Below are 27,080 nucleotides of genomic sequence, written 5' to 3'. Positions count from 1 at the left end.
TTTTCCCAGTAACCTCACAGCTCTATTCCCTCAACCATGAATAAGTGAATAGAGACTGGAAGGGCTTTCCCAGATTCTTTAGTGAAGTCATGTAAAGGGAATAGAAATGTCTATAATTTAAAGACTATAATTTGAAACTCAGATCTGCTTTCAATCATAACATTGGTTTTGTTTTTGCCAGTCATGGAGTCTCAACTCAGGACCTGGGCACTGTCCCTGAGCTGCTTTTGCTCAAGATTAGCACTCTACCACTTGAGCCACAGCACCACTTCTGACTTTTTCTGTTTATATGGTACTGAGGAATCAAACCAAGGGTTTTATACATGCTAGGCAAGCACTCTACCACTAAGCCACATTCCCAGTCCCAATCATAACATTCTTAACATTTTCAACTATATGATTATCTTATTTTTCTCTCTAATATTGTAGAATAGACTTGAAATTAAATTACTTTATCTTTCAAGAAAGATTGGGGGGAAGAGGGAATAAAAAGGCCATCAGTGACAAATTTTTTCAGCCATTCTTCAACTCACTGTCCTTCCACACCGAAAAACATCTGGAAGACGTCCCCACACCCTTTGGCACTTAAGAACTGATACAGCTGACCGAAGTCCATGTGGTTCGCTCTGGCTCCATTAACAACAAACACTTTTTCCTCAAAAATGGAAAATTTCCTTTGTGTTTCCATTTCATCATTCAAACCATCAAAAGGAATGTCTTCTCGATGACGAATTAAAATTCTCTTCCAATTTAATTTTCGGAGTCTAGAAAGAAATTTTCAAGCAAAAAATTTTCAAAATGTAGTAGATATTCTATAGCACTGTACACAACATTTATAAACCTGGTTTATGAATGGCTTTTTCTCTAAATGAATATGTGTTTACTTACAGAGCTTTATTTTAAGAAATTATGATTCTGGACATGATCCTATCTCCAAATCACTGATGGCCACTATTACTGCCTTGTCCTTCATAAAAGTGGAAATTGCTAACTTGCTGCTCGAGGACTTTCTCAGAAACTAAATATTATTGATAGAGAAACAAAAAGACTAATAGCAACCCCCCCCACCTTTTTTGTTTTTACAAAGCTACAATATAAGCAAGATGAAAGAAGAGTAAGAGACGTGTAAATGATTAGATCTTAGGCAGCATCATAGACAGGAGCTCAATTCATTCAACTGATATCTATGGAACAGCACTTACATGTACTATATTACATGAGGGGGTAATGTTGGCTATAAGTGATATCTGTTTTAATCTACTAAATAAGGTGCTGAATCCATATGGAGATACATCTGTAGGGCAAACTTATTTCCATATTTTTTTCTTGGTTATGGAGCTTGAACTCAGAGCTGTCTCTGAGCTCTTTTGTTTAAGCTAGCAGACTACTATATTGAGCCACAGCTCCACTTCCAGGTTTTGAATTGCTAATTGGAGGTAAGAGTCTCATGGATATTTTTCTACCCAGTCTGGCTTCAGAGATTCTCAGATCTCAGCCCCCCAAGTAGCTAGAATTACAGGCATAAATCACCAGCACCCAGCTTAGAATCTTCTTTTTAACATCAATTATTGACATAAAATATAAAATATGTGAAAGCAAACCTTGACCAAAATTCTTCACATGCACTTTGTGGGCCTTCCACACAAATAATACCAGGTTTCCCAGGCATGCTAAATCCGGACAGGGAAAGCTCCTTTGCCCACTCTAGAATATTTTTTCTTTTGCATTTGTTGTAGATGTGATGACTATAGATCCAGAGTCTTGTAAGAATGGGAGTCACTGGCTGGATTGTACTTTCCCTGACATGGGATGATGGGGCATATCTGCTAATATAGCCAGAGGCATGTTCTCTAACCCATTCTGTGATATTCAGTACACACACATCTCCAATACAGTTTTGTAAGTATTCGTTCAGATCTGTGTTCAACTGAGTCTCCTGGGATCTACTTAGTAATGCTGATCTGGTGGGAAAGACAAGAGAAAAATTAAATCAATTTTCTTGAAAAGGAAAAGAGTTCAAGAATTGCTGTCACTCTCATTCAGATAACTTTTGATATCCAAAATGACAGAATTTCTGTAACATACCTGACAGTAATTTCAGGTAGTACTGCAGGGTATTTAAAGGGAAGAATGCAAGCCAGAGAAAACATCCCCTGAGGAAACAAGGAAGAAAAATGTAATAAATATTGCTTCGAGTCTTGACATGCTCTAATTCTTCCAAAAACAAAACAAGTACCATTGCTTCCTCAGATACGTCCAGGTTCAGATTGATAGTAAAGTATATTTTTGAAGATCGCCCTTCCATTGTCCTCTTTTCAATACACTCTTTCAGTTCTGCTAAAGCCAGCTGGTCATTTATTATGAGTTCATTCTCACCAGGGAACATACTGGCTAGCAGCTCTAACTCAGAGAGCTGGGCCTCTGCGTGCTCCATCTCAATCATTTCTGGATATCTGCATGTTTCTAAAGAGATAAAGATAAGACAATTGACACATTCTCAGGAAAACTCAATAGATTAACAGGTATTAACTAAAATTATACTTACTAGAAGTCCACCTTAGGTGCAGCTATATTACACAGTCTTACGCAAGTCCATAAATACATAGAAGAATTTCAATGACAATTTAAATTCTAGCATTACAGTACTTAGTTGATGTGAAAAAGTTCTTTGTCCTATGTCATCACCAATTGTGTTTAAATTGTTTTTCTGTCCTTAGTTTTGTGAAAAATGTAACAAAATATAAAATATACCAGCAAATAAAAAAGCAAATCGTTCCCAAAGAGCAAGGTAATGGTTAGTGTGCTAAATTTAACCCACAAAGTGAAAGTTTTAGCTTTGTTAAAATATAGCATGTCTTTAGCAGAAATAGGGTAGCATCATAGAATAAATGAATCGTGCAGTGTGTACATGTGCACATTTTCCTCGTGGTGTTCTCCCAAGAACTATGGATTCATAGTTATCAAGGGCTTACTGTATGCATTCTAATTTCAGATTTGATATGTTAATGACAAAAATTAAGACAATTCAGTGAAGGGCATAAAACTAGGCAGTAAAGTCACCTCTATTTTAACAGTTCATCTAGCATTTCCAACTACCACAATGAGCCATTTCATTGAAGCAAACAAATTAGGTAATCAAAAAGCTATACTGTCAGGTGCTGGTGGTTCATGGCTGTAATCCTAAGTATTCAGGAGGCTGAGGTCAGAGGATCACAATTTGAAGCCAGCCTAGGCAAGAAAGTGTATGAGGTTCAGAGAAAGAAGAAACGATTTTCATTTTACAATTCACATATTTTTATATTGTCTGAAGTTTTAAGATTAATAATACTTCTAGTGTAAAGTGAAAAAAAGAAGGATTTCACTTTTTTGTGTGTGTACTAGTCTTGAATTGAGGGCCTGGGCGGTGTCGCTGAGCTTTTCTGTTCCAGGCTATTGCTCTACCACTTAGCCATAGCTCCACTTCCAGCTTTTTGGTAGTTAATTGGAGATAGTCTCATGGCTTCCCTGACCAGGCTGGCTTCAAATCTTGATCCTCAGATCTCAACCTCCTAAGTAGCTAGAATTATAGGTGTAAGCCACCAGTGCCCAGTGCATTACACTTCTGAGGGGAAAAAAAAATATTCCATTGCTGTAAAGGAAAACTTGACTTACCTTCTTAAAGAAATATGACTTTGTGAAATTCAGCACCATAATTTAGGTCAGCATTATCTTCATGTTATTCCTTCTCATCTTTGGTAGAGGTTTATTGGGCAGCTATCTTATGTTAAGCTTTATCTATGATGACTTTCTGTATAGTATCTGCATCAGGATGGATATCTAGTAGAATGACAATAATGAAAACCTATGTTAAATGTCCAGGATCAGGACAAGAGTAAGTCCAGGATCTGGCTGAAACTTCATGGACATTTGTAAGACTTAGACAATTAAAGTATCGTGAGATTTTTTGGAAGGAAGGTGTTTGAGGCAGGAAAGAAGCAAAACTAGTGGCAGGGGTTGTCTTTCTCTGAACACAAGGAACATACCACAATTAGCTCTTGATATCCAAAGCAGACTGATTCAAGGACTTCTGCAGACACCAAACACAGAGGATGTAAACAGCATAGTAGTACTTTCAAGCCAGCCTGGGCAGAAAAGTCCATGAAACTCTTATCTCCAATTAACCACCAGAAAGCTGAAAGTAGCTCTGTGGCTCAAAGTGGTAGAGCACTAGCCTTCAGCAAAGGAGCTCAGGACAGTGCCCAGGCCATAAGTTCAACCCCACTACCAAAAAGAAAAAAGAAAAAGACATTTCTATAGAACCTCTGCATATCCTCATATATACTTCATATCATCTCCAAATTACTTATAGCACATTATACAGTGTAAATACTGTGTACATCAACATACTATATTGTTTACAGATAATGACCAAAACAAACCTGTTCAGTATAAGTGAAATTTTTCTGAATAGTTCTGATTTATATTTGGATGCATACATAGATGTGAACCCACGGATATCGAAGACCAGCTGTATGGACTTGAACCTGTCCGTTTCTGATAACTCCAACTTCCAAGGCCTAATATAGGAGCTTTTTGTTTGGATTATATTCTCTCATGCTCAATATTTTGTTTACCCTCTAAACTCATTCTTGATCCTTCCTCTCTCTTTGCTGGACTTTGGCCAGCTAGCATTTATAGCTTATAAACTTCAGACATTTGTGTCTTTCCTGTGACTGGGTTCAGACAATGTCCTGGCAAGATGGGGAAGAAATGGAAGAAAAAGAGGCTATGGTACATTTCTTTACTCTTTTCTGCTTTGGCACAACTGTATCAATGGCTAGGACTCTAGAAGATAACAGCACCTAGATATAGCTGGAATTTGGGGCCAAGGTTAGTAATGGCTCTTTTGAACTTGGCCATACCTCCATAAATTAAACCCCCCCCCTTTTTTTTGTCGGTTTTAGAGCTTGAACTCTGGGCCTGGGCACTGACCCTGAGATCTTTCAGCTCAAGGTGAGTGCTCTACTACTTGAGCCACCGTGCCACTTCTAATTTTCTGGTGGTTTATTGGAGATAAGAGTCTCACAGACTTTCCTGCCTGGGCTGTTTTTGAATCACGATCCTCGGATCTCAGCCTCCTGAGTAGCTAGGATTACAGGCGTGAGCCACCAGCGCCAGGGCTAAATAGCCTTTTTATCAAAAAATAACACGGGGCTGGGAAGGTGGCTCAGTGGTAGAGCGCTTGCCTCACAAGCATGAGGCCCTGGGTTCGATTCCTCAGTACCACATGAGCAGAAAAACTTGGAAGTGGCACTGTGGCTCAAGTGGTACAGTGCTAGCCTTGAGCTGAAGAACTTAGGGACAGCGCCCAGGCCCAGAGTTCAGGCCCCAAGACCAACCAAAATTAAATAAATAAAAATAAAAAAGTCTCTTTGGGATTTTAATACTGAGTGTATATGTTCCTATCAGATACTTGCTTCCTAATTGGACTGTGTAATGTATCTATATCAACTCATGTGCTGTATTGCCATTACAATGATCATCATTTGGACAGAGTTCACACAACTGGCAGTTAGGCAGCAGCAGTTCTAGGTTTCCATGGAGACCAATGAAGACAATCACTGATAGCTCCCCAGCAGAGTGAAATTATCCCAGTTTATGACAGGGCTATTAATTTTACAGACTGGGAGCACAAACCTTAGGATACTAAGTAGATTCCATTCACAAAGGCTGGACGATCTTTTCCAAATTCTTTTTTTTTGGTGGGGGTGGGGGGGGGTCATAGGGCCTGAACTCTGGGCCTGGGTGCTATCCCTGAGCTCTTCAGCTCAAGGCTAGCTCTTTACCACTTAAACCACAGCACCACTTCCAGCTTTTTCTGCTTATGTGGTGCTGAGGAATTGAACCCAGGGCCTCATGCATGCAAGGCAAGCACTCTACCATTGAGCCACCTTCCCAGCCTGTTCTTTTTCAAGTTCTTTAGAAACAAGTCTTTCTGTTAATGTCTCTTGTCCCATACCCTACCATTAGATCATTTTTTTATTTTTATTTTCTGTTGGTCATAGGGCTTGAACTCTAGGCCTGGGAGCTGTCCCTCAGCTCTTCAGCTCAAGGTGAGCACTGTACCACTTGAGCCACTTGCAGTTTTCTGGTGGCTTATTGGAGTCTCTTGGATTTTTCCTGGTCTGGCTGGTTTTGAACTGTGATCCTCAGATCTCAGTCTCCTGAGTAGCTAGGATTACAGGCGTAAACCCTGACACCCAGCTAGATCATTTTTTAATATCGCCAAATGGTATTCATTCAGTTACTTAGGTATGTCATTTTATAGTACTTGGGAATAGCTCCCCTCCCCCTGAAAACAAAAAACTTTACCCATAGGTGACAGAGAAGTAACCACAATGGATCCTGGCAAAACCACATTAAGCCTTATAGAAATAACTAAATGTAGCAGTGTTGGGAGAAATCAGAAAAACAAGCAGCACTCTTGTAACACTAAACTGTCTCCGCAGATCATGGTGTAAATTGACATCATCCCTATTCTCAGTGCATCTTCAACTGATGTCTCTAACACACTATTTACCAGGATAGGTTATCAAGGCCAGGATGGGGGAAAAATCATTGCATATGATATTTAGTGCTTAAATAAGCTTTTGAAATGCTAAGTGATGCAAAACTAAATTCAGGAGGTCTACTTACGGAAACTGTGAGTACTAATTGACCAATTGAGATAGTGGTTGATATTGTTCTTATCCTATCACCCAAACTGGGATAGTATTTATCTTGGACAAATTCAGCAAATCACACAGGCATACCTTATTTTTTTTTTTTTTTTTGCCAATCCTTAGTTTTGAACTCAGGGCCTGGGCATTGTCCCTGAGCTTTTTTTGCTCAAGGTTAACATTCTACCACTTGAGCTACAGCACCGCTTCCAACTTTTTCTGTGTATGTGGTGCTGAGGAATCAAACCCAGGGTTTCAAAAGTATATGCTGACTATCACAAACTTATCTGAACTAGAACATTTCTTTTTCAGGCCAAATGGTATTAGTTCCCTCTATAGAACATGTTAGAAATGCCCACATTGACAGGAACTATTAACAGTCAACAGGAAACTAGTCTTTCATTCTCATAACCCTTGCGGAATTGATTCCTGACAAAAACCATGTAAAGGACCTTGGAAACAGATCCTTCCTCTACTGAGTTTCCTGTAAGAACACAGCTGTGGTTGTCACCTCAGTTACAATGTAGTGAAAATGTAGCGGGAGGCAGGAGGACCAGAGAAGCACTGTAATGACCTGGGGGAAGAGAGGATGGTGGCTTTAATTAGGGTAGTGGTGGTCAAGGTGGTGAGCAACGTTCAGGTTCTGGACATATGATGAGTAGAACCAACAAGATTTAATGATGAATTATGTCAGCTATGCAAGAATAACTAAGATACTGAAAGGATGGACTTGCCATATATGTAGAGAGGAATGATGATTTTGGAAACGTGAAACTTGGTTTTGGACACAGGAAGCTGCGAGGTGACCATTAAGTCAACTATTAAGTTGAGATGTCCAGCAGGCAGTTTACTACAATTAAGTAGTTTACAGACTGAAGGTATAATTTTGAAAGTCAACAGCACTTATTTAGAGCTTGATTCATTCAAGTCATCAACTATTGAAGTTGGCAGAGGGTCCCACTGAAACTGGGTCTGGTGAACTGTAATTAGCAAATACAGGACAGTGATCCGGGCAAGAACAACTATGAAAGGAAATGTCACAAGTCATTTATTTGACAAATTTCGCTGAGATTTCGCACTGCTCTCCTCACCCAACAAATAATAACCTTCGAGATCATTTTATGACTCTCGATTTCAGTGACTGCTGTGAGAGCGTCCTGCGAGGAGCGTCCTTGTGTGTAATTTCTCTAAAACAAAGGGCACAGTTCAGAGTTCACAGGTTGACACGTTTCTGAAAAAGGTCTGGCAGCCAGGCGCTGTCGCATCTAATAACTGATTGGGCTAGCCAAAGGCTGTGGGCGGGATAAGAAACGCCGAGGCGGGCTTTGGCCAATGAGCGGTGGGCAGCGCGAGGGAAGGCGGAGTCAATCACGTCCAACTCCAGAAGAACGCTCAAGCCCCCTCCCGGAGTGCCCAGACCCCATTATCACTGGCGCCTGATGAAAGACTCACCTAGCGCGCGGCCCCTGGTGCATCCCTGTGTTTCCTGGTTGCACGGTTCCCAGCTCTCATAAAAAGAAAATTCTAGGGAACCGCAACTCGGACTTCACAAACCATTCTGGCCAAAGTAGCAGCGTCTGCGCTGGCGCATGCGCACAACGCCGCGACCCCGGAAGCCGTCAGTGCTCTAATCTTAGGATTCCGACCAGGCGTACTCGAAACTTAAAGGAGGAGTTTTTTGGCCCGCTTCTCAGTCCGTTTTATTCCCCCCACACATCTCCATCCCAACCCCATTGTCACTTGCAGGTGCTGCTATTGTTGGAGTATAGTAGGCACTTTTAAGTATAGAGCAGGTTGGTGCCTTTTGTTTTGTTTTGTTGGTTCTGGGACTTAAACTCTGGGGCTGGGCATTGTCCACAGCATTTTTTCCCCTTAATGCTAGCGCACTACTCTTTGAGCCAAAGCTCTACTTCCGTCTAAAAAGACGGCTGCTTCATTGAAGAAAAGAATCTCACCAACTTTCCTGCCCAGGCTGGCTTAGAACTGCGCTCAGGGACAGTGCCTAGGCTTATAGTTCAAGCCCCAGGACTGGCAAAAATAAAAAATCGCGTTGCTATAGTGTAATGCTCCTTAAATACAGATTGGCATAGTAGGCAATGTGTTTCCATTTATAGTGTTTTCCCAGGCACGGTAATTTCCATTGTCCCTGAGGAAAGCAGGGCATTAGGAAGCTGCAAATGATGGTTGTTAGCCAGGGTGTCCATAGTGCCTTGCTCAATGGACTAACTTGGAAGGAACCATGTGAGCACAGATTAATCCTTGTTAATAATAAGACAGCTCCAAGGGTACACCAACAGGATAATAATTAGAAACGATTTTCTTTTCCAATTCAAATTAGGTAATAATGCACATAATTCTACGTTCGTTTTAGAGAATGTCCTAACATCTATGGACATCGATATGGACATCGATACAACAGAGACCTTGCAAACTTTAACAACTTTATTTTTAAAAATAAATAGTCACTAAATCAAAACACAAATGTATTGACAAATAGTTCGACAAAAAGTTTAGGCACTATTTGCTTTAAGCTTTACACTCCCTTTTGCAACATACATTTTTAAAAAAGAAAATAAAAGGAAACTCTGATCTTGTCTGACTGCCTAAATAATTAGTGTGTTCAAGACACTGAGCAAGAAAATTTTAGATCTGGAAAGCACTTATCCTGGGAAAATCTTGTAGGAAAATAGGGGGACGGGGGATGGCCGGGGCACAAGGTGCACAGGAAAATACTGCAATAGATAACTGTTTTGACGCGGAGCATCTGGCAGGATTTGTCCTTTGTTTAAAGGGATGCGCAAGCATTGGTCCTAATGACTCAAATTTAAACACGATCAGCGTTGAGATCCCTGAGCCTAACTGATACAACAGTAATAGCAAGAATGATCAAATATCCCCAATTATTTTCCCACCACAACTACCATTAGAATATTACACTATTCCTTGCACCTGTTTTCAGATGTGCTGACAGTCAAGTCTGGTTTCTGTATTATTTTTCCTACCTGACCTATTTCCCTTTGCCTTCCTTTCCTAATAAACTATCCTGTTCGCTACCTCCATGTGTCCCCCAATTCTTTACAACATCATCATGAACTCAGTACGGATGGCCAGGAGGTGAACTCCTCCCTTTTGAAGACCTTCTTTCTGGAGCATGGCTCTCCTATCTCTCCCACAATAGAATTACGGTCGTTGTTTGGGTTTGGGTTTTTGAGGAAAGGGGTTCGGGGTCTTTGGGGAGGAGGAGTGTAGTAATTTACCTGCTCCCCCTCTTGGCCAGCCTTCAGAAGTAATGCCTTTAAGGAAGAGAGCTCTCTGGAGGACAAGAATCAGACCACCTTCAGGGAACTGCACTGGAGGAAGACAGAAGTAACTATGGGGACAGCCCACCAGGAACTCACTTCGCAGCAAGGAGCCCAGCGCACACTTGTGCCGCCACGCATGTCGTGACTTGCGCGCATGCGCCCACTGAGAAGCCCGGTCGAGTCGCTTCCCATAATGCCGCGTTCCGGAAGTGGCTGCGTTCCGAGGGTCACTCGGGCTGTGTCTCGCTCGCTCTCTCTTCGTCACCGGGAGGGAGGAAGACGCAGCTGGCTTCCCAGCCCAGAGGCCCCTTGGAGGATGCAGTTATGGGCGCTGTCGCCGTGGGTGAGTTCTGGTCCCGCTGACTCCCAGTCACCACTTGTGTAACTTTCTCGGCTCTGAGATCTGGAATTTTCTGCCCTCCAACCCTTTTTTTGGGGTCCCCTCCCTCTTTTCTGGACCGCGTTGCCGGGTCCCTTCCCGGTACCGAGTTCTCATTGGTTCCCTTTTTTGTCAGTTTAGGAGCTGACCAATCAGTTGCCGGGGTCGTTGTCCCTCCCGCCCCCTGTGGACCCTGACATCTCCCCTCCCCCCTCCGCGCCCCCCACGGTGCGGAGCAGTTTGAGGGAAAGAAAAAGGGAGACAGGGGTTGGCAGGCGCTGGTCCTCGGGGGGTGGTTGACTTGGGGCCGGGGAGGGGAGCCGTGGTGGAAACTGAGTCTAGGCCAGGTTTGCAGCTGCCACCACGTGGCTAGTAGGAAAAGCAGGATCTGTCACCTGTCCAGTCGAAGGCTTGTGGGAGAGGCCCAGTCTCAGCAAAGCATGGAAAACCGGCTGGCCAAAGTTTGTCCACACACAGCTTGGGATGGCACAGAGTAAGGCAGCGGGAGCCCGGGAGGGCAGCAGTAACAGGGCATTGGGTCGAGAGGAGGCCTGGCCAGACTAGCTTTGATTTATTTGACCAAGACTGTAGTTAGGTCTTATCCGAAGACGCATCTGAACTTAAACGGATGGATTTAGCGATGTTTCATAGCCAATGACACAATTCTTTCCACGGTTCTGTCATTTGCGTCTGTAGCTGTCAGAACTTTACAGGAGGTCTTTGCAGACCATTCAGTCCACTCATTGCCCTCCGCCGGCAGCGGTTACAATTCGTCCTTCAAGCTTCCCTTTGGAGTATGAGCAGCACATTTACTAGTACCGCCTTCTTCACTGATTTCTTCCTTCTTCATCTTTTTCTTTTTCTCCAGAGCTTGTTCACTCCATTCTTATGTACCTACTTTTGCACCTTGTAATCATCTTTTATGACTCAGGTACTATTCTATTTTCCTATTGCAACACGAGAAATATTTCTTGAATACTGACTGTGTTCTGACACTGTACTAAATCTGTAGGCAGCTTGGAAGTATTGTCTAGAACTGTCTTTCTCGTAGGACTTTATTTACATTGTACAGAAAAAAAGCATGTAAAGTCTTCAGAAAGAAAAACCCCAAGCAGTCCACTGTTATATCGTATAAAAGGAAACTGCATTGTGCACACTTTAAACACAGGAGATGTGCTAAAGAGAGGTTGTTGTTTAGAGCACCAGACTTGCCTAACGCTTCATTGAAATGGAATACTGGGAGATACTCTAAGATTTGTACAGGTGGCAAAAACTTCTCAACTAGAAAGCAAAAGCACAGAAAAGTGGGCAAGTTGTTTTTAGGAGGATACTGAAGAGATGGACTTGATTGGAAGGGTGGACTTGTACAGAAGGATGGTCTTGGAACTTTTAGTTACATACCTGCCACCTTGTGATCTTTAAACCATTTGCTTCTGAATTTCTTCTTTAGTGACATGTCCTCATTCAAAGGTTTGTTGGGAAAATCTGATGTGGTAATGTTTATTGGAAGGACTTTAAAGAACAAAAGCACCATCTAATTATAACTTTAGTAGCTTGTTTGTTATTGTTGAAGAATAATGAGGGACAAGGTTGCCAAAGCAGTGTGGTCAGATGATAAAGGACTGAATGTCAAGTTGAGACTAAGCTTGGAATGATTTACTCTTAAATATTTTCTATCAAAAAAGTGATATATGAGATTAGAGTGGCCTTCATCTTCAGATTGTGTTTGTGATACAGCACAGACTAGAGGAAGTGAAATTGGAGGCAAGTACTGTTTCCCCCCCCCCCCCAAAAGTCTACAGTTCTAGATAGGATACATTGTATTGTATTATACTAAATGTTACCTTTTTAAAAAAAATAAAGTGGTAGCAAAGTTTATTAGGAAATGAATACATTTTCAGTAGACTGAAAGCCTCTTAAATGCTATCTTTAAAGCAGGAAAAAACACGTAACATGTTTCTTTTTATATGTATCCTTGTGTTTCTTTGTTGATTAGCTCATTTCTGTAATCTAAGCTACTGAGGAGGTTAAAATCTGAGGATTTCAAAGCCAGCCCAGGCGGAATAGTCAGTGAAACTCTTACCTCAAATTAACTACAGAAAACCTGGAAGTGAAGGTGTGGCTTAAATGGTAGAGTGCTAGCCTTGAACTAAAAGCTCAAGGCCAGTGCGTAGGCCCTGAGTCAAGCTTAAGGACACACACACACACACACACACACACACACACACACACACACGAAGTAGGTAAGATATATAGATTTGTCAGTCGTGTTTGTAAATTATAAAAATTGCTAGACATGCAAAGTATTGTATGTGGCTCAGCTGTTTTTCTGTATCCTAGAGCAATGTGAAATACTTTTTTTTTGGTCAAGCTAACTTTTATCTTTTTTTCTAGATTTTTATTTTGTGTCAGTAAGTACTCCATAAAGTATCAACATGGGAAAGAAACGGACAAAGGGAAAATCTGTTGCAATTGATGACACCTCTGAATCTTTAGGTATATTTCACTAATTGAATTTTTAAATTGTTCTTATTCCTAAATGGATATTTTAATATATAAAAATGAGATTGTTATGTAATCTGCATTTTTATGTTTATCTCTACATGTCATTAAATAGTCCATCCCATTATTTCATTATCCCACTGATGAGAGGACCATGAGTACATAGTTTGTAATTTACTTAGCTAATCCTCTGGCAAATTTAGGAAGCCTTTATTTTTTAGTGTTATCAGTTACACAATCATGAACATCTTGTTACTAAACATCTGTGTGTATCTGGGTTATTTTCTTGGTACAGATCCTAGAAGTAGAATTATTTTGACTCAAAGGGTATAAAGATTTTGAAGCTCTTTTGATTATGTTGCTGATTGCCATTCATAAATGCTGTGCTATTTTACAAGCCCTTTGGCAGCCCAATAAAGTGCCCAAATATTTCCCTTCTGCTTGCTCATCTTGTGTGTCTGTCTGGTCTAGACCAGCAGCTTTTTTTCTGGTTAATTGAAAATGGAGTTTCATAGTCTTTTCTGCCCCAGCTAGCTTTGAACTGCAGTCTTCCACATCTAGCCTCTTGAATAGCTGGATTTTCGTCATGAGCCATCTGCACCTGGCTGATAGCCTCTTACTTTAGTTTGTGTTTCCTTTGATGACTGAGAGTCAGTAGTTTATCTTCATGATCATATTTTCATGTATATTATTTCTTGATTCATATTCATTGGACATTAAGCCAGTTGTGTCATTGACTAGTTCTTAAGACATCAGTGTGACTGAAGTAACTCCACCAAAACCCGTTACTCATCTATCCCCAGTAATCTTGGGTCCAGCTGCATATTTACACTTAGTGTGATTGTCATTACTTGTCTTTATAGTGGGTTTGGCCTTTTCAAAGTGCCTTTACTCCCTGAAGTCAGAGTTGGAAGCATGAGTTACGAAGTCAGAGAGGCTTGAATCCAACCCCTAGTATAGTCTCACCTAGTACTTCTTGATCTTGGACATTAGCTTAGGTTTTCTAATTTGTTATTGGGAATAATAGTATCTTCTAGATGATAGTGTTCAAGAGAAACTTCAAAAGCACCTCAAACTCTGCTGGTAGAGTAGTACCCAGGACACCTGGTGTTGGGGGGGGGGGCTTAGTTTTAGCTCCGTGTTAGAATACTCGTTCAGCACATGCAAGACCCTGCATTCAATCCCTAGCACTCCTACCAAAAAGAAAAAGAAAGAAAACAAATAGTGTTTCACATATAATCATCTCATTCTATTCAAATATTAAGCAAAAGTTTTCTGATTATCTAAAATGTGTTTGTTAAAATAATTTTTCAAGTTTCAGTGGGTAAGTTTTGACATCAATTGAGTCAAAGATACTTTTCTTACATGTCCTTTTAAAAATTATTTTATAGAACCCATATGCAGACATATTAGAAAAGGATTGGAACAAGGTAATTTGAAAAAAGCTTTAGTGAATGTGGAATGGAATATTTGTGAAGACTGTAAGACAGACAATAAAGTTAAAGATAAGTCTGAAGAAGAAACAGAAGAAAACCCTTCAGTTTGGCTGTGTCTCAAATGTGGCCATCAGGTAATGCTTAATTTTTGGTCAACATGGGATTTTAGAGAGCTCTCTGAACTATGTTAGAAGATATTACCCGAAAGCCCCATATGGCTCATTAGGTTGCCGGCCAGGTATAAGTCATGCTGTTGGGGAACTGAATCCAAGCGTGAGATTTAGTGTCTTTGGAGATTATTTCAGAATTTTCTCAGGTACAACACTAGAAAAAGTGTTGAGAAGTAGAATTAGGCAGAGGAAGTAGTAGAATGTAGAACTGGTTGTAGTAGGGCCTCAACTAACCTCAGTGCACTCTGCTCTTTAAGAGGTCAGAATTGAGGCAAGGGGCTAGGCCCTTGTACCATGCCATAGAGCCATTGGATATGGCCCAGTTTGGGGGAGAAGTGGGAATCCTCGCAAGGCAGCTCCCTTTCATTGAGGATAATTGCTTGGGATGGGTAGACTGGCTATGAGCTCTTATCAGGCCACATGTTAGGGGCAATGCATGGATATCTGGCTAGGGCAACTCCATGTTTTGTGGGGGAATGTTTACTGGAAGAATATCATTTTTTCTCATTGAGGAGGATATTAACATAAACTTCTTTGAAGAGATGGCTTTTGAACAAGAGCTTGAAAAGTGGGTGAGATTTGGTTAGGTGTCAATAATGGTAAAGGCTCCAGGACGTATGGAACAACGTGCTTTTAGCTATAGTTGTGAGGTGAGTAAGAAGACTGAGAGTTGACACTGTAAAGGGAAGTTAGGTCAGAGGGTATCAGTTTTGTTCAGTAGGAATTTGAAGGAAAAAAGAATTTTTAAATTGTACATTGTACAAATAGACCTTTGTTTTAAGAAATTAAACTGAGGGCTGAGAAGGTGGTTTAGTGGCAGAGTGCTTGCCTAGCATGCGTGAAGCACCACATAAACAGAAAAGCCTGGACTTGGTGCTGCGGCTCAAGTGGTAGAGTGCTAGCCTCGAGCAAAAGAAACTTAGGGACAGGGCATAGGACCTGAATTCAAAACCCAGTACTGGCCAAAAAAAAAAACAAAAAACATAAACTGAAAATGTATGTGATGAAGGAAACTGAAGTGATTGTGTGTCGGGAGTGTGTGTGTGTGTGTGTGTGTGTGTGTGTGTATGTGTGTGTGTGTGTTGGCACAGGAGCTTGAATACAGGGCCTAGTGCTCTCATAGCTTTTTTGGTCAAGGCTGGTGCTCTGCCCACTTGAGTCAACTCAACCTCTAGCTTTTTGCTGGCTAATTAGAGTCTCATAGCTAGGTTTGAACTACAATTCTCAGATCTCAGTCTCCTGAGTAAGTAGAATTATAGGTGTGAGCCACCCGTGCTCAGCTGAAGACAAAATCTGAAAGGTTGTTAAGATGTCCAGTCCAGATTTGATGAGTGAGTGAATCCATGTAGTTTAATTGGATCTGGGAAGGACAGGCTGGAGATGAAGAGTACTTACAAGATCCTCAATTGCCTATGGATATTTAAAGCTTGGTTTTTTGTTTTTACAAAATATAGAATCTTTCTAGATTTGAATACTTTATTGTCAAGTAGTAAGAATGGCAGAAGTTCTGAGGGACTTCTGTATTCATGAAAGATTCTGAATTCCATCTTCTTTTGGTGGGTTTTTATGGCTTTAAGGTTGATAGTTATGATTTCCTAGGGCTGTGGCAGGGATTCCCAGGAACAACATGCCTTGAAGCACTACAAAACACCTCGCTCGGAGCCTCACTGTTTGGTTCTTAATTTGGACAACTGGAGTGTATGGTGAGTTCCAATTCTTGTGTCCTCTAAGTGGATATTTGAAATATTAGGAAGTGAAACTATGGGGAAATGAAATTACTTGGAAATGTTTACAAGGAAGAAAGTAGGTTTTTGTAGCTTTATTATTTTCTTTAACCATCACGGAAGGCTAACAAATATGATGATATGATATGAAAATGTTTTGCTTAGTACTGCACAAGCAGAGGGTTGTAGCATGTATGTAATTTAGGTGTCTTCACCTAGATAGATAGATAGATAGATGGATGATACGCACTTGAACATGCTCTCTCTCTCTCTCTCTCACTCACATACACACACACACACACACACACGGTGGATTGTTTTAATTTAAAGATTAGATATTAGGAGCAAATTATGGTGAATAAGAATGTAGTAAAGGGCTGGGAATGTGGCTTAGTGGTAGAGTGTTTGCCTAGCATGTATGAAGCCCTAGGTTAGATTCCTCAGTACCACATACACAGAAAAGGCCAGAAGTGGGGCTGTGGCTCAAGTGGTAGAGTACTACTAGCCTTGAGGGAAAGAAGCTCAGAGACAGTGTCCAGACCCTGAGTTCAAGCCCTAGGACTGACGGGGGGCGTGGTGGGGGGGTGCGAAGAATGTAGTAAAATGTTTGTAATCAATTTGTGTGAAAATTAAATGCCAGGCCTGGTATTGTTCCTATTTTTAACATCATGAAAACACATTTTTACTTCATTAAAAGCTACTTTTGCCACAAGGCTCACTAAACATCTGTCAGTTGTATAACCCATTAATTTTTGTTGGTGTAGATCTATAATTTAAATTATGTACAGAAAAGTTTTTTTTTTGGGGGGGGGGTCTGTCGTGGGGCTTAAATTCCATGAGCTCCTTAGCTCAAGGCTAGCATTCTAACACTTTGAGCCACAGCACCACTTCTGGTTTTCTGGTGGTTAATTGGAGAAAAGAGTCTCATGGAATTTCCTATCTGGATTTGGCTTTGAAGCATGATCCTCAGATCTCAGCCTTCTGATTAGCTAGGATTATAGGTGTGATTCACCAGCTCCTGGTAGAAGAAACTTTTGGTGTTAACATTGTGTTCAGTCAGTTAAAGTGTTTGGAATTTTCACAGTACTTATATTTCACTATAATTCTGGATAATCTTTTGATTGTTGTTGTTGTCCATGGGATTTGAACTCGGGGCCTAGGTGCTGTACCTGAGCTCTTTTGCTCATGGGGACTTTTCTACCCAGGCTGGCTTTGAACCTCAATCGTGAGATCTCAGCCTCCTGAGGAATAATCAGAATTCAGGCTTGAGCCACCGGTGTATATGACAAGAGGTTTTTGTTTGTTTGTTTGTTTTAAGTTTTCCTTTAATCCTAACCTAATGTATTTATTTCATTGATACAGTAACTTCTCATACTGACATGAGGATCTACATTTATGGGTTTTGTTTGTTTTGCTGGTCCTCTGGCTTGAACTCGGGGCCTGGAGGCTGTCCCTGAGCCTCTTTGTACTCAGTCCTCTACCACTTGAGCAATAGCACCACTTCTATGGATAACCTTACTAATAATAAATCAGAGTTAGTTTATATTGGATTCTAAAAGAAAACGGAATTTTTATTCTCAGTTTTTCCATTTCTGGGGGAATGGGTTTTAGGATTTGAACTCAGGGTCTTGTGCTTGCTAGGCAAGCGCTGTACCACTGAAGCCACATTCCCAGCCTCTTTTGCTTTCATTAAGTTTCAAATAAGATCTCACTTTTGCCTGGGTTGACCTAGATTGCTTAATTTATGCTACCTCAATAGCTGGAATGACAGACTAGCTTTTTATTGGTTTGAGTTGGGAGCATCATGAATTCTTTCTTTATCCTGACCTTGATTTCTGTTCTCTCCATCTCAGCCTCCTGGGTAACTAGGATTATAGTTGTGAGCCACCATTCCCAGAGATTTTTTTTTCTTTTTCTAACTTTTCTAATAGAAATAATTGGGTAGTTACATACTTTGGGTTCCCTGAAGTATTATGATTTGTCTCTCCTTTTTTGAATTGTCAGTTTGTCATTTTTCTTCCCTGATCTTTTGGGACATAGGTGTTATATCTGTGATGAGGAAGTCCAGTATTGTAGTTCAAACCGATTGGGCCAAGTGGTTGATTATATTAGAAAACAAGCTCGTATTACAGCTCCAAAACCAGGTAATATATTTATGTTTGTTTATCTGAGACAGGGACTCTTTATGGACTTTAGGCTCACCTTGAATTTATAATCCTCCTTCTTCAGTGCCAGTCTTTGCTTATCTGTTTACATTTAGCTTTAGTTATTATACTACTAGTAATATAGCTGGTTACATTAATTATGGCTGATACTGTGACACTATTTTTGAGTCAAGGGGTTTATTCAATGTTATGTATTATTATTGCTGGAGGAGATGTGTGAAATGGCACAGTCATATATATTGAGGGCATGACCTACAGTAGTACCAGGAGGCCCTGTTCCCATAACCCAGACCTGGAGTTTATTGTAGATTTTCTTTCTTTTTATATTTTTATTTTATTTATTTTTGTTGGTCATGGGGCTTGGCCTCAGAGCCTGCGCACTGTCCCTGAGCTTTTTCATTCAGGCTAGAGTTCTACCACTTTGAGCCTCAGTTCCACTTCTGGTTTTTAGTGGTTAATTGGAGGTAAGAGTCTCTTGAGAACTTTTCTGTTCAGGCTGGCCTTCAAACTGTGATCCTCAAATCTGAACTTCCTGAATAGCTAGGATTACAGGCATGAGCCACCTGTACTTTTTGTAATAGAAACAATAGAAACATTCTAGTCTTTCTGCAAAGTAAAATAAAGGTTTGCTTTTACTGTATTTACTATAGTGCTTTTTGTAGTAGAAATATTCTGGTCTTCCTGCAAACAAAACAAAGATTTGGAGTTCCTAATGGTCAGATATTTTTGAGGGGTGTGTGTGTGTGTGTGTGTGTGTGTGTGTGTGTGTGTGTGTGTGTGTGTGTGTGTGTGTGTGTGTGTGTGTGAAATATTCTGGTCTTCCTGCAAACAAAACAAAGATTTGGAGTTCCTAATGGTCAGATATTTTTGAGGTGTGTGTGTGTGTGTGTGTGTGTGTGTGTGTGTGTGTGTGTGTTACTGGGGCTTGAAAATTGAATCAGGGTCTATAATTTGAATCATGTCCCAGTTCTTTTACATTTACTTCTACTTTATTTTTCAGATAGGTCTTATACTTTTGCTTGGGCTGGCCCTGGACCTAATAGTTAAGATTATAGCTGTAAGCCCCCACATCAGGCTTTTTTTTTTTTTCTTTTGCTGGTCATGGGGCCTGAACTCTGGGCCTGTGTGCTGTCTCTCAGCTCTTCAGCTAAAGACTAGCACTCTACCACTTGAGCCACAGTGCCACTTCCGGCTTTTTCTGCATATGTGGTGCTGAGGAATCAAACTCAGGGCCTCATGCATGCAAGGCAAGCACTCTATCACTGAGCCACCTTCCCAGCCCCTATCTGGCTTATTTTTGAGATAAGATCTCATAAATGTTTTGTATGGAATGACCTCAAAACACAATCCTTATATCATCATATTCAGGTTCATTCTTATTCTTGAGATATTTATAGACAATAAGTATCTTTCTCAGAATCAGTGTTGTTCTTAACTATGTTTTTTTGGCCTTTCAAATTCATTTAGACACATATTATATGCACAGTCTATACTTAATTGTTTAGTGTCTATTCAGGAGATAAGATGTGATCATTTATAGAAAATGTTAATGTAATAATAAAGGAATGATGTAAACCAAAGCATATACGGTTTGGTTTTATTTTTCAAACTAGTGCTTACATCAGTTCTGAGTATTTTTCTAGTAGTTTTCTTTCTATGGTAAATTACTTATATTCATTAGAGAACATTTAAAATCAAATTGATAGCAAGTAAAAACATGAGGTAAAAATCAGAAATTTTAATACTGTGTTCTAAATATAACTTTGCATTCAGTATGCTTACATTGTCTATTTTCCCAAAACTCTTCTTTTTCTTTTCAAAACAGAAAAAGATAATGGGAACATTGAACTTGAAAATAAAAAATTAGAAAAAGAGAGTAAAAATGAACAAGAGAGAGAAAAAAAGGAAAGCATAGCTAAAGAAAATCCTCCCATGAATTCTGCCTCCCAAATAACAGTGAAAGGACTCAGTAATTTGGGAAATACATGCTTCTTCAATGCAGTTATGCAGGTACTGTTTTTCCTTTTTTCCTATTTAAAAAAAATCTGACATTTTCCCCATAGGATTTGTCATTTAGCATACTGAGGATCTCCTGCTTCTGTCCTATAATTTATGTCTGTATATTCAAAATGAACATAAAAAATATTTGTTGCATACTATAAAGCATTGTGATAAGTTCTGGATATATAAGGTTTCCAGCAGTCAAGGCACCTGCCCTCAGGAACCTTGCATTTGGATCAGGGAGGCACAGATGAGCTGGTACAGAAACAAATGGGCAGGTATAGGTAACACTGAGAAAATTGTGATAGGAAGAGGTCCTTTCCACTGGGCAATGAGAGAGAAGAATGCCCTTTTGAACTGATGAGTCACTTTATGAACTATGTAGAGTTGGGTATGAGTATACTGTCATGTTTCGGGTTCTAAGAACAAATCAATGCATATTTCAGATTTGGTGTGATTTTCTGTTTTAGTAGAATATGCACCTAAAGAAATATTCAATGAATTGTTTGGCCTTTATAAACCATTTTCCTTTTCTTTTCCATCCTGCATTCTAGAATTTATCACAAACACCAGTGCTTAGAGAACTACTGAAAGAAGTGAAAATGTCTGGAACAATTGTAAAAATTGAACCACCTGATTTGGCATTAACAGTACGTACTTACTTTTTTTTTTAATTTTATGAGTAATCTTTCTCTCTGTGAATATATGTACTCTAAATTGCTTTAAAGAATTGAGGTGCATTTCTGTCTTGAACCACAATTTTATTGTGGTTGATTGGAGATAAAAGTCTTACAGACTTTTCTGCCTGGGCTGGCTTTGAACCTCAATCTTCAGTTCTCACCTTGCTGAGTAGTTAGGATTATCATTGTGAGTCACCAGCATGCAAAGTCTTTTTTGTTTTTAAAGTATTTCTAGGTGACTTAAGTGCTATGTAGCCAAATGAATTTTATCTTCCTCATTTTTGTTATTTTCAATGTGCTTTAGCTTTCATTCCTAGGAAATAAGTTCCTGATGATCTAAAACTAAAAATAGTTGAATTCATCATAAGACAACTTTGAAGGGAAAATATCTGGGTCTTCTTTTATTCCAATAGGATGTTACTATAGGAGGACTATACTCTCAATTCTCCTGCTTCAACTTCACATGTATTGTGCTTTGTGTGTGTGTAAGAGAGAGAGAGAGAGAGCGCCATATGACTTAAACTTAGGGCCTGGATGCCTTCCCTGAGCTCTAAGGCTAGCCCTCTGTCACTTTGAGCAACAGCACTACTTCCAGTTTTGTGGCTTTGAACCATGGTTCAGTTCTCACCCTGCTGAGTAGCTAGTATTGCAGGCTACTGTCACCTGGCCAAATAAGTGCTTTTCAAACCACCTTTAGGACAGTTATCAGAAATATTGGCAATATATATTAATTGGTTCTATTTTGATGAAGTAAATAATTCCAAAATTTGACTGAAAATTAATTTTTATTCCCATATTCAGGAATCCTTAGAAATACACCTTGAGCCCCCTGGCCCTCTTACTTTAGCCATGAGCCAGTTTCTAAATGAGATGCAAGAGACCAAGAAGGGAATTGTGACGCCTCGAGAACTCTTTTCTCAGGTCTGTAAAAAGTGAGTATCCACTCAATTGTGCCTTCAGTGCATCAGCAAGATGCTGGGAAGAAATTTTAAACCTGTAGTAGCATCATCATCAGCCTAGTTGTGTGTGTGTGTGTGTGTGTGTGTGTGCATATATTAAAGCAAATTTATTTGGATTTAAATGAAATGTATTTTATTTGCTAATTTAGCATAGCTGTTCTTAGGTGAAAGAGAAATACATTTGGGATAAAATCGTAAGATTTAAAAATTAAAATATCAGGGCTGGGAATAGGGCTTAGTGGTAGAGTACTTGCCTAGCATGCATGAGGCCCTGGGCTCAATTTCTCATTACCACATAAATAACAACAATAAAAATAATAATAAAGAAATTAAAAAACAATTTTTATTTTTTTTTTTGCCAGTCCTGGGGCTTCAACTCAGAGCCTGGATGCTGCCCCTGAGCTCTTTTGCTAAAGGCTAGCAACCTTACCACTTGAGCCACAGTGCCACTTCTGGCTTTTTCTGTTTATGTTGTACTGAGGAATTGAATCCAAGGCTTCATGAGTGCTAGACAAGCACTTTACCACTAAGCCATATTCCCAGCCCTAGCTTCATATTTTACTGGACTTACACATGTTCTTTCTTTGTGTTTGTTTTCCATAGAGCAGTGCGGTTTAAAGGCTACCAGCAGCAAGATAGCCAAGAACTACTTCGCTATTTATTGGATGGAATGAGAGCAGAAGAAAACCAAGTTAGCATATTATAAGCACCAAATTTTCTAATCTCATGAACTTCTCTGCTACTTGCTATTTAAAGCTAGTCACTGAGGCCATTACAACTTTTTTTAAGTTTTTCAATACCAGCTTTTTCAACCAATGTTACCTTTGTCAGAATAAATCCAGAAAATGAGAAATGATTCTCTTTTTTTTGTGATGTTCTAGTTCATTTGATGTCCTTTAAGGCTCAGTTATATTAATTTTACCAGTACAGCAGCAGAGTACTGGAAACATTTTTTTCAAAACAGTCCCCATTTGCAGTATGTCTTTACTCTCTGAGCATGAGTTCCTAATACTACTTTTTATATCTAGAAAGCATAATGCATAATTCTGTTTAGCTGCTTTGAATTGTTAGAAAATGTGATTTTGGACATGTTTTTAATTTCTGTAAATCTGGGCTACTTCCTCTTTATTCTTCAGGAAAGAATAAAGGAAAACAGCTATAAAATTTAAATTTAATAGTATTTAATAGTATATATCTATCTTATTACTTTTAGAGAGTGAGTAAAGGAATTCTTAAAGCTTTTGGTAATTCTACTGAAAAATTGGATGAAGAACTAAAAAATAAAGTTAAAGGTAATGTCTAACTCTTTGAACTCAAACACTAAGATTGAATTCCTCTGTGTCATAGGATGGGATTTCTGGCATTTGAATTTCAATGCCACAAAGTGTTATAAACCTTTAATTTCTCTATATCATTACATAACTAAAAATTATTTAGTATTTCAATATTTTCAATAGTTAGAAATTTTTAACTTGTGTATTTTTTATGTATTATTATTGTGAAATTTACAAAGATATAGCTAAGATGACATCACAAGCCAGGTGTGGTAAAACATGCCTGTAATTCCAACACTGGGGATGCAGAGGCAGGAGGATTATAAATTCAAGGTCATTTTGGAAAACACAGTGACATCCCATCTGAGACAAATAAGCAACTTGCAATTAAATGTGGCAGTAGCAAATGAGTTACACTTATATTATGAGTTGTTAGTGGCTGGTTCTTATCAGGAAGTGAACGTAGTTCTGATGTATGGTCTGTAGGATTTAGGACAGATCCATCAAGCAAACATCAGATGGTGAGATGATTGGGTACTTTCCTATATAAAATGCACTAGCCATGGTGACTGGTAAAACTGAAGAACTAAATTTTTATTTTTATTTAATTTTCATTAGATTGTAAACTCATAGCATCTCTACTTCCTGTTGTCCTTACAACCTGGCCAGCACCAAGGAGATGGTGCTTATCACCATCACATTTCGTACAACTTTCTGCATAAACACTGAACACATGTCTTTTTCATTAACATACACTAATTGCACAAGAACGGTTCGAAATAGTAACTCCACACCTCTGTACAGTATACCTTAAACAACTTCACCACCTCCCCTTCATCTTTTTGTAGAATAGTATATCACATTATATTAAACTCATCTAGATAATTTCTGGAAATATAGAAAAATGAAAAGGAAGGTTTTTGTCTGAAATAATTTCCCAAGGATATATTGTTTGTGAAGTAGTTCAATTTTAGTGTTCACAAAACAAGTTACGTTTATTTTCTGTGCAAGTTTGCTACCACAGTATCTTCTTAGTATTCACTAGTAGAATGTTAAAGAGCTGAAACAGGAAGATAGACAGAGTATCATTCAGCCAAGTTTGATCTGCTTATTTACCAGTAGAGAGGTTGAATGATAGAAAGCTTTACCGGCTTGCAGAATTTTGTTTCCTCTCACCGCTAGATCTTTCATAGGAACATTTATGTGTTTTCTTTCTAACTCATAAGAGGTGGTTATTTTAACTTGTGTGATACTTGGAGGTAGTTTGTATGTAAAGTAGCTTGTAAGAAAATTTAGTAGATGGGAAATTAAAACTAAAAGTTTAGATATAGATAGTAATTATGTGTTCTCACTTAAAAGTAATTGTGATTTTTTTTTAACTTACAGATTATGAAAAAAAAAAATCAATACCAAGTTTTGTGGATCGCATCTTTGGTGGTGAACTAACTAGTACAATCATGTGTGATGAATGCCGGACTGTAAGTGGGTGCTGTGGGGACTCGATTAATGCATGAATAGTCATTGAGTACAGCGTGTCAGCTGTTCCTTTCAAACATACAAATGAACTTAATAAAATACTATTTGTCATACTACCTCAATATATATGTTTCTTCATTGGAAGTACTTGTAAAATCTTGAAGAAGTTACTTGAACATTTTTAACTTATTATCTGTAACTCAAAGTCTTTAACATTGTATACATTTTCACTTCAAATTTTCTTAATGGTTTATTAAAGCTTGCCCCCAAAGTAGGGAGTCTCTTAATATATAATGTGTCATTGGAATGTCTTCCTCCTTTTACAATTTTTTTTTTTGTTTGGTTAAGGTCTCCTTGGTTCATGAATCTTTCCTTGATTTGTCTCTCCCAGTTTTAGATGATCAGGTAAGACCATTGAGCTGTTTTGTTAAAGTAGTTTTTCTTTTCTTTTCCTTTTTTTTTTGGGGGGGGAGGAGGCCCTATTGATTTTATTAGAGATGCTTTGTCACATTTTAAAATGTTATACATTAACAAGGAGAAACTTTTCTTAATGTTTTGAAATAGAATAATATTTAGGGAAGTGGCAATGTGACTCAAAATGGTAGAGTGCTGGCCTTGAGCGGAAAGTTAGGGACAGCACCCAGCTCCTGAATTCAAGCCCCATGACTGACCAACAATAATGGAGAGAGACAGACAGACAGAGATGGGAGGGGGGGAGACAGAGACAGAGGGAGGGAGGGAGAGAGCAAGAAAGAGGGAGAGAAAGAGAGAAAGGAGGAGGGAGGGAGAGAAGGAGGGAGGGAAGGAGGAAACTAACTTAGGATTTGAAGCCAGGGACTGGTAGTGGTTTACCCTTACAATCCTAGCTACTTGGGAGGTTGAGAATGAGAAGATTGTGGTTTGAGGCCAGGCCAGGAAGAAAAGTTTATAAGACCCTTTCTGATTGATGGCTGGGAACAGTGGTATATGCCTGTCATCCTAAGCTATATAGGATTAAATTGGGAAGAGAGAGGTCCTACTCCATTCTGTGCAGAAAAGTCCATGAGACTCTATCTCACTGAACACAGTGGTGCGTATTCATCTGTGATCTTAACCACCATGAGAAGGCTAAAGAGTAGGCACAAGCCAGGAGAGGAAATAGTCAGTGAAAAATAGGGTGGGGGCATGGCCCAAAGTTAAGAGTACCTGCCTAGCAAGCTACTACGAGCCCTGAGTTCAAACCATATTACCTGCTTAAAAATTAAATAATCTTTAGGATTTGAATAAGAAGTTAGAGTCATCTTTTAAAAATGAGATATCTGTCATTTGCTATTGTTATTTAACCCTATATATATTGGATGTATTTTTCTCATATTAAAATTATTTTATTGGCCAGTGCTGGTGGCTCATGCCCATAATCCTAACTACTCAGGAGGCTGAGATCTGAGGATTGTGGTTCAAAGCCAGCCTGGTCAGGAAAGTCTGTGAGACTCTTTTGTTGTTGTTGTTGTTGTGGGGCCTTGAACTCTGGGCTTGGGCACTGTTCCTGCACTCTTCAGCTCAAGGCGGGGCTCTACCACTTGAGCCAGAGCACCACTTCCGGTTTTCTAGAATTTTATTTTATTTTTTAATTGGAGATAGGAGTCTCATGGAGTTTCCTGCCTGGGCTGGCTTTAAACCGTGACCCTCAGATCTCAGCCTCCTGAGTAGCTAGTATTCCAGGCATGAGCCACCAGTGCCCAGCTCTGTGAGACTCTTATGAGACTCTTATCTCCAATTAACCACCAGAAAACCAGAAGTAAAGCTGTGGTTCAAAGTGGTAGGGCATTACCCTTGAGCAAAAGAGCTCAGCGATAGTGTCCAAGCCCTGAGTGCAAGCCCCACAAAACACACACACACACACACACACACACACACACACACTCTGGTAGAGAGGTTCATAGTGGTAGGGCATTACCCTTGAGCAAAAGAGCTCAGCAATAGTGTCCAAGCCCTGAGTGCAAGCCCCACAATACACACACACATACACACACACACACACTGGTAGAGAGGTTCAAAGTAGTAGGGCATTACCCTTGAGCAAAAGAGCTCAGCGATAGTGTCCAAGCCCTGAGTGCAAGCCCCACAATTCACACACACACACACACACACTGGTAGAGAGTTACCCTTGAGCAAAAGAGCTCAGGGATAGTGTCCAAGCCCCACAATATTCACACACACACACACACACACACACACACTGGTAGAGAGTTACCCTTGAGCAAAAGAGCTCAGGGATAGTGTCAAGCCCCACAATATTCACACACACACACACACACACACACACACACACACA

General features: G+C 39.7%; 2 protein-coding genes across 5 annotated transcripts in view; one reads left to right on the top strand and one right to left on the bottom strand.

Moving 5' to 3' along the window:
* Positions 1–351: 351 nt before the first annotated feature.
* Rwdd2b (RWD domain containing 2B) lies at positions 352–10,112 on the bottom strand. 2 transcript variants are annotated; one of them, XM_013027423.1, is made up of 6 exons: positions 9,956–10,112; positions 3,652–3,816; positions 2,237–2,463; positions 2,086–2,153; positions 1,602–1,961; positions 352–764 (listed from the first exon to the last, which is right to left on the bottom strand). In XM_013027423.1, exons 3-6 carry the CDS (start codon positions 2,441–2,443, stop codon positions 530–532), a joined length of 870 nt encoding a protein of 289 aa, XP_012882877.1. In that variant the 5' UTR covers positions 2,444–2,463; positions 3,652–3,816; positions 9,956–10,112; the 3' UTR covers positions 352–529. The 2 variants fall into 2 exon arrangements, with proteins under 2 accessions (XP_012882877.1, XP_012882876.1); XM_013027422.1 differs by lacking the exon at positions 9,956–10,112 and adding an exon at positions 8,151–8,276.
* A 67-nt stretch (positions 10,113–10,179) lies between these two features.
* Positions 10,180–27,080, top strand: part of Usp16 (ubiquitin specific peptidase 16) — a 24,479-nt gene continuing 7,578 nt past the window's right edge. The window contains exons 1-12 of one of the 3 annotated variants that reach the window (XM_013027507.1): positions 10,180–10,343; positions 12,774–12,875; positions 14,273–14,451; positions 16,087–16,190; positions 18,252–18,355; positions 20,202–20,386; positions 20,932–21,027; positions 21,859–21,989; positions 22,620–22,707; positions 23,230–23,308; positions 24,677–24,768; positions 25,115–25,171. In XM_013027507.1, the coding sequence (XP_012882961.1) occupies positions 12,815–12,875; positions 14,273–14,451; positions 16,087–16,190; positions 18,252–18,355; positions 20,202–20,386; positions 20,932–21,027; positions 21,859–21,989; positions 22,620–22,707; positions 23,230–23,308; positions 24,677–24,768; positions 25,115–25,171 (1,176 nt within the window). In that variant the 5' untranslated portion in view covers positions 10,180–10,343; positions 12,774–12,814. The remainder of the gene's footprint in view (positions 10,344–12,773; positions 12,876–14,272; positions 14,452–16,086; positions 16,191–18,251; positions 18,356–20,201; positions 20,387–20,931; positions 21,028–21,858; positions 21,990–22,619; positions 22,708–23,229; positions 23,309–24,676; positions 24,769–25,114; positions 25,172–27,080) is intronic. The other 2 variants (XM_013027509.1, XM_013027508.1) reach the window with 2 other exon arrangements.

The sequence above is a fragment of the Dipodomys ordii genome, unplaced genomic scaffold (genome assembly GCF_000151885.1).
Source record: "Dipodomys ordii isolate 6190 unplaced genomic scaffold, Dord_2.0 Scaffold104, whole genome shotgun sequence".
NCBI lineage: Eukaryota > Metazoa > Chordata > Mammalia > Rodentia > Heteromyidae > Dipodomys > Dipodomys ordii.
The sequence above is the reverse complement of the archived record's forward strand: the minus strand, read 5'-3'. Positions and strand labels throughout refer to the sequence as shown.

Bases quoted from the DNA above. Each gene is read 5' to 3' on its own strand.
- Rwdd2b (XM_013027423.1), bottom strand. From the start codon at position 2,443: ATGATTGAGATGGAGCACGCAGAGGCCCAGCTCTCTGAGTTAGAGCTG. The intron at 1,962-2,085 runs GTATGTTACAGA...CTTTCCCACCAG, and splicing joins CTACCTGAAATTACTGTCAG to ATCAGCATTACTAAGTAGAT. The intron at 765-1,601 runs GTTTGCTTTCAC...ATTTCTTTCTAG, and splicing joins TGTGAAGAATTTTGGTCAAG to ACTCCGAAAATTAAATTGGA.